This window comes from Nanorana parkeri, unplaced genomic scaffold, assembly GCF_000935625.1.
Source record: "Nanorana parkeri isolate BGI_ZX_2015 unplaced genomic scaffold, ASM93562v1 scaffold29, whole genome shotgun sequence".
Lineage (NCBI taxonomy): Eukaryota > Metazoa > Chordata > Amphibia > Anura > Dicroglossidae > Nanorana > Nanorana parkeri.
Genome location: NW_017306297.1, coordinates 978362 through 984653, shown reverse-complemented (window position 1 = coordinate 984653; position 6292 = coordinate 978362). Strand labels below are relative to the sequence as shown.

The 6292-nt window shown below is 43.8% G+C and overlaps 1 protein-coding gene across 1 annotated transcript in view; it reads left to right on the top strand.

Annotated features, from left to right (window-relative positions):
* LOC108795674 (probable cation-transporting ATPase 13A4) overlaps positions 1 to 6292 on the top strand; it is a 60729-nt gene that overhangs the window by 24750 nt on the left and 29687 nt on the right. The window contains exons 12-14 of the mRNA XM_018566970.1: positions 1388 to 1449; positions 1542 to 1692; positions 3175 to 3255. Of these exons, the coding sequence (XP_018422472.1) occupies positions 1388 to 1449; positions 1542 to 1692; positions 3175 to 3255 (294 nt within the window). The remainder of the gene's footprint in view (positions 1 to 1387; positions 1450 to 1541; positions 1693 to 3174; positions 3256 to 6292) is intronic.

Genomic DNA, 6292 nt, shown 5'->3' with positions numbered 1-6292 from the left:
CCCACCTGAGACCCTTTAGACCTCAGGCGGAGAACCCAGAGCAACAGAGTTTGTAGCTTCATATTATTCTGCATTGCTGTAATATTTATTGCTGGGATTTGTAGTTCTCTATAGCTGATGCTGTTCTGCATTGCTGTATAATGGTATTGCTGGGAATTGTAGTTCTCTATCTGTTGGTAGTCATTATTGCTGGGATTTGTAGTCCTCTATAGCTGGTGATATTCTGCATTGCGCTGTATAATGTACTATCGCTGGGATTTGTAGTTCTCTATAGCCAATGCCATTCTGCAATGCTGTACAATGTATTTCTGAGTTAGTGGCAGAACTACCAGTGGCGCAGCAGTCATGCACGCGCACAGCCCTGACAAGGCATCCCTCCACTACCAGTGTGCTTTACATTTCCTAAACCGATAAATACATTCAAACTACTGTTACATAGACGGCAAAAGTGGCAGACGGGGCCGGGGAGAAGCCGGGGAAGAGGCAGAGCGTGAGGGGGGCCAAGTCGCTGCACCATGGGCCTCTGGGTTGTACTTGCCCCCTGGGCTAAAAGTTGCCAGTCAGCCCCTGCTGTACATCAACTAGGAATCAAACCATGGTCCACAAAAGTGGAGCCTCATATTTGGGTTAGGTGGTCGTCAGTACAGTGGTATGTTAAACCACACTCTGAGAACAAGAGGGAAAAAAAAACAGGAGCATCTGGTAGTGTGATAAAAGACTAGAATTTATTTAGCAAAAAATAGATAAAATGCACTCCAGTTGTGACTGTGGATAGCTCTGAACTGCGGAAAGTGCGCTGGTGATCCCTGAGTGTGTCATGACCACCGGGCAGTCCTCCTCAGTTGAGAGAGTCAATGAAGCAGAGCCAGCAGCATTGGTGTAGAGTTAGTGGAGCAGCTTCCTCGTGGCTGTGGACTCTCCAGCATCTAATTTCAAGTTCAGGTTAATATAGGACACATTTCAAGGACAATTGAACCTTTCTCAAGCCTAAATAATGTGCCACCTCTTCACTTTTGCAATAATTTTATTAAAGTGTAGCTAAACTCAAATATAACATGTAATAAATTGCAACCTATGAATCCATAGATCTAGTGACTGCATTGGTTTTCTATTTTCAGGCTTTTGTCCTTTCCTGTAATGACAATGCTTTTCTCCTATTAGAATTAAGTAAAGCACTGTAATTTCAGAGTCCTGCCTAGGTGGTGTTATTGTTATCATTAAAGACGGCATGCCTGGATGTGCCGGCCTGCATTCTGAACAGGAATTGCAATATTTTTCCATGATAATGTTCATCATCATTTTTGCATGTTTCATTTCTTGGGGTATACATGCACAATGTTTTACTATCTAAATGTAAATTATTATATTTCATTCATTTGAATTGTAGACTGGAACTTTAACAGAAGATGGCCTTGATTTAATGAGTGTGATACCATCTAAAAATGCATGGTATGTCTGTCTACTCACAAGCTTTCCATTTAGAAGATATTATTTTCTCTCTTACATCTTCTTTTCTCTTCTAATGCACTTTTCATGTTAAGCTTTCAGGAAATGGTAACCCATGAACAGATTAATGATCTCTGTGGGGGACCACTATTTGCTGCAATGACAAGTTGTCATTCTCTAATCATAGTGGATGGAAAACTACAAGGCGATCCATTGGATATCAAGATGTTTGAAGCTACTGGCTGGGTAATAGTTTCACACTCCATTATAATAATTTCTGTATAATTGCCAATGATTGCAATGCTGAGCGGCCAGTGTGCGCTTGCGCACACCGGCCCGTGTGGCATTTGTCTTCCGAACACGCTGACAATCGTATGATAGTCATGCGACCGTACAGTAGATGCAGTTGCACGCTGCCCATACAACTGCCGATCATCGCACGATCGCATGATCACCCGCGATTATCGTACGATAATCGGCAGGTGTATGGGCACCTTTACCTATAACAGCAGAGTCCACCGGCATAATATATAACTGTTGATTCATTCAAATAATGAAGTCGGCCGAGTGGCTCAGTCGAGCCGAAGGCATATGCTTCAGCCTGCTACTGACTGCTGGGAGGAGCAAGCCGTCATCCCACGGCTGGCACTGGCCACTTGACACAGACAGATCAGAGTCCCTGGTTACCACGTAACCAGGGACGTTGGTCTCCAGATAGCTTAACTCTCCCGGACGCTCCGGGAGTCTCCCACTATTAGATAGCGGCTCCCAGCCACCCGGGAGAGAAACACTTTCTCCGGGAAAGTTTTACTCTGCTCGATCAGAGTAAACCTTTCCCTGCTCTGTTGTCTTTTTTTTTTTTTCATCTGACAGCGGAGCCGTTGGCTGCCGTCAGGATAAAAAAAAAAAACACCATAGGAATGCATAGCTACGTTCCTATTGGCTATTGCAAAGTGAAATAGCCAATAGGAATCTAGCTATGCATTCCTATGGTGTTTCTTTTTATTCTGACGGCAGCAAAAATCGCCCTGCCAATAGAAAACAGTTGGGCGGGGCTAGCTTTCACTGCTAGCTCCGCCTAATCGTTTTCTATTTAATTTTTTCTACTTTTTAACTGTTTTTGTATTCTGCTCAGTACCATAGAGGTACCAAGCAAAATAGCCGAGCCGAATGCTGCCGAGCACACTCACTGCTGTTGGGCATCTATGAGAATAGACCGAACAGCAGCGAGTAGCCTTCTGCACTTCGGGTCAGCCAAAGTAATGTCTTTAGTTTGAGATTCTAGTTATCAGCCATCTAACTTCCAGCTCCCATTGGTATTCACTGTGGTGAAGGACTGATTGCAATAGAGGAGATGTACATAGATACATTAATTCATGAAATTTCATATTTCTTAACATGTATTGTAGGGACATTCAACTGTATTATCATTAAAGGAGAGGAACTTATATTATAATATAATTGTATAAACTCATTAAAATGCTGCATAAATATGGGAAATAAATACATATAGGGTTTTTTGCTTTTCTGACAAATAATCTGGCTCCTTTATTAAATTATTATTTTAAGTAATATCTTTCATTTAGCCATGTTGGCAAAGAGAAAAATATAAAACATTTGCAAATCATCATGCTACTGTTACAGCTTAAATATATGAAAACTCTGACACAAATCAAAAACTGTTTTTACAATGGTGTTTTCCTACACATTTCCTATACTTGTTTTTAGATAGTAGAAGACACCTGCAAAGATTGTGACGAAAACTCACCGCAGAATAAAATAGTACGACCTGGGCCAGACTTCAAGGGTGTAAGTTTCCAAGATTTAAATCTGAATTCCAGTAAAAAAACTTTTTTTTATTATCAGCTCAAGTTTAATAGGTTATTTTTTAATGATGAATGCATTATAATCAGATAGTTGCTGGTTATAGAACAAATCATACTTTGATAGAAAGCTGGTTACTAGAGACAGCACTGTACTTCCGGCATGGGGATGAAGTGTAGTTGCTGCCACAGTAAAGGGCTCTAGTCATATACATAGCTCCTGGTCACCTCTTATCTATTCACAGAAGGCCTTGCATTCTGTTAAACATACAAGACATTTTTTGAATGGATGAAAGCAGAGGGCAACGTGGGCAACTTCACTGCTTGTCATGTGAACAATACACACTTGAGTCCCATGTCCCATTTTAAAATGGCACAGGAACAGTGAGTATTTTGTTGCAGTGGAGTTTTAAAATTCCTTCTGTTACAAGTGCTGAAACTGTCAATGACAGTCAGGACCCAGAACTAAGTCCAGGAACTTTATTATGGGAATGTAGTGACATCACAGAAACTTAAGCAGAGCTGCTATAGTCATCTATCGCTGACTGATTGCAGCCAACAGTAGATCACTACTAGAATTTATCTGTCACTACAGAGCTGCATGAGGGGTCTGGATCAGGTCTTCAATAACCCCATTTATATCCTAAAAAAAATATTTAAATAAATACTTAAAAATATTCAGTCCCCAGAATAATCTCCAGGTCACAATAATGATATCAGATGATGTGGTTGACATTAACTTTTACTGAGCAAGCATCAAATTCTCACTTATGTGAAAAAGATATTCACATTTTTAGTGACTGCAAACATGTGAAAAAGTCAGCATTGTGCTAATTTGTGCTGTCGTCAACCTGAGATATGCAATGTAGCATTGAAAGGGGAATAAAGCTCTCCTGAAGTAAAACACATACATTAATTTTACCATTCTGCTATGTTACATAAAGGTCTCAATAATGTAATATCATTTTAATAAGCAGACTTTGTTGATTATGGGGTCTATTCACGAAGCAGCCGAAGGATTTAGCCGTAGCTTCGGCTGATCCTTCAGCTAGCTTCGGCCCCAGGACCCCTTCGGTTCAGCAGAACCGAAGGGCTGCTGTACGGGCTATTCACTATAGCCCGTACAGCTCCCAAAGTTGGCCGAGCGGCTCAGTCGAGCCGAAAGCATATGCCTGAGCCAAGTTAAAAGCCGAAGCTGGCCGAACGGCCGGCCATTGGCCGGTTGACAGCCTTCTTCTGACAGCTGGGCGGAGCCAGCCGTCATCTCACGGCTGGCTCTGGCCACTTGCAGAGAGATCAGCGTCCCTGGTTACCAGGTAACCAGGGACACCATCTGTCATTACACACTGAGAACCCGGCGGGGCCTCTATGATATCGAAGGCATATGGCTGACAGCCTGCTTCTGACAGCTGGGCGGAGCCAGCCGTGATCTTACGGCTGGCTCCGGCCACTTGCAGAGAAATCAGCATCCCTGGCCAGTTGACAGCCTTCTTCTGACAGCTGGGCGGAGCCAGCCGTCATGTCACGGCTGGCTCCGGCCACTCGCAGAGAGATCAGCGTCCCTGGTTACCAGGTAACCAGGGACACCATCTGTCATTGCACACTGAGAACCCGGCGGGGCCTCTATGATATTGAAGGCATATGCTTTGGCTCGACTGAGCCGAGGTGAAAGCCAAAGCTAGCCGAGCGGCCGGCGATTGGCCGGCTGACAGCCTGCTTCTGACAGCTGGACGGAGCCAGCCGTGATCTACGGCTGGCTCCGGCCACTTGCAGAGAGATCAGCGTCCCTGGTTACCAGTTAACCAGGGACACTGATCTCCAGACAGCCCAACACTCCCGGTGCTCCGGGAGTCTCCCGCTCCCGGCTGCCCAGGAGAGAAACACTGCTTTTTTTTCTTTTTTTATTCTGACATGGAGCCGTAGGCTGTTGTCAGAATAATAAAAAAAATCCACCATAGGAATGCATTGCTAGATTCCTATTGGCTATTTAAATTTGCAATAGCCAATATAAAACTAGCTATTGCACCCGCCCACTGCTGCTGTCAATCAGCAGAGGGGACCTGCAGTTCTCCATCAGGTCCCCACTAGTGATTGACAGTAGCAGAGGGTGGGTGCAATAGCTAGTTTGCTATTGGCTATTGCAAATTGAAATAGCCAATAGGAATCTAGGAATCTAGCAATGCATTCCTATGGCGAAAATTTTCTTTTTTTGAAGGGCAGCAGAACCGCCGGCCAATAGAAAACAGTTGGGTGGAGCTAGCTGTCACTGCTAGCTCCACCCAATCCTTTTCTATTTTTGTTTTTTCTACTTTTTAACTGTTTTTCTATTCTGCTCGGTGCCACAGAGATACGGAGCAGAATAGCCGAGCCTAGCAGCGAGTAGCCTGCCGGAGGTTCGGCTCAGCCGATCCAGATGTTGGATCGGCTGAGTCGAACTCCTTCTGCTTCGAGCATGTTCGCCCAACCCGAAGCCACGCGAAGCCACCCGATGTACGGCTGATTTCAGCCGATATATACGGCTGAAATCAGCCGTACCAGCCTGAAGTGAATAGCCAAACAGCGGTCGGCTCACTTCGCTTCAGGTCGGTCGTTCACTCGGCTGCCTACGGCAGCTTAATGAATAGACCCCTATATTTTGGAGTAAAGATATGGGGGTGGTGAAAATACATGTTTTTTTATGTTTTACTAATTATTTCCAATACAAACCAAGAAAATTAAAAATGGATGTATCCTAATCTGCTACCAAATTGAAGCTCCAACTGTAACACAAAAAAAATATCTATAATACATTAGAGTAGACTACAAATACTAAAACCAAGACGTCATCAAAATGAAAAAAAAAATGCTGCGGGGCTCAAGGGGATGTGGGGAGAAAAAGGCTTAGGGACTCACGTGGTTAGTGATTTATTGCTCCACAGTGCCTGCAGCTACAGAGGGCTAATTTTAAAGCTCTGTTATTGCTTGTTAGGAATTTGTAAATACTTGACTTTCCCTAGCCTGGCTACAGGTTCACTTGAAAGGCA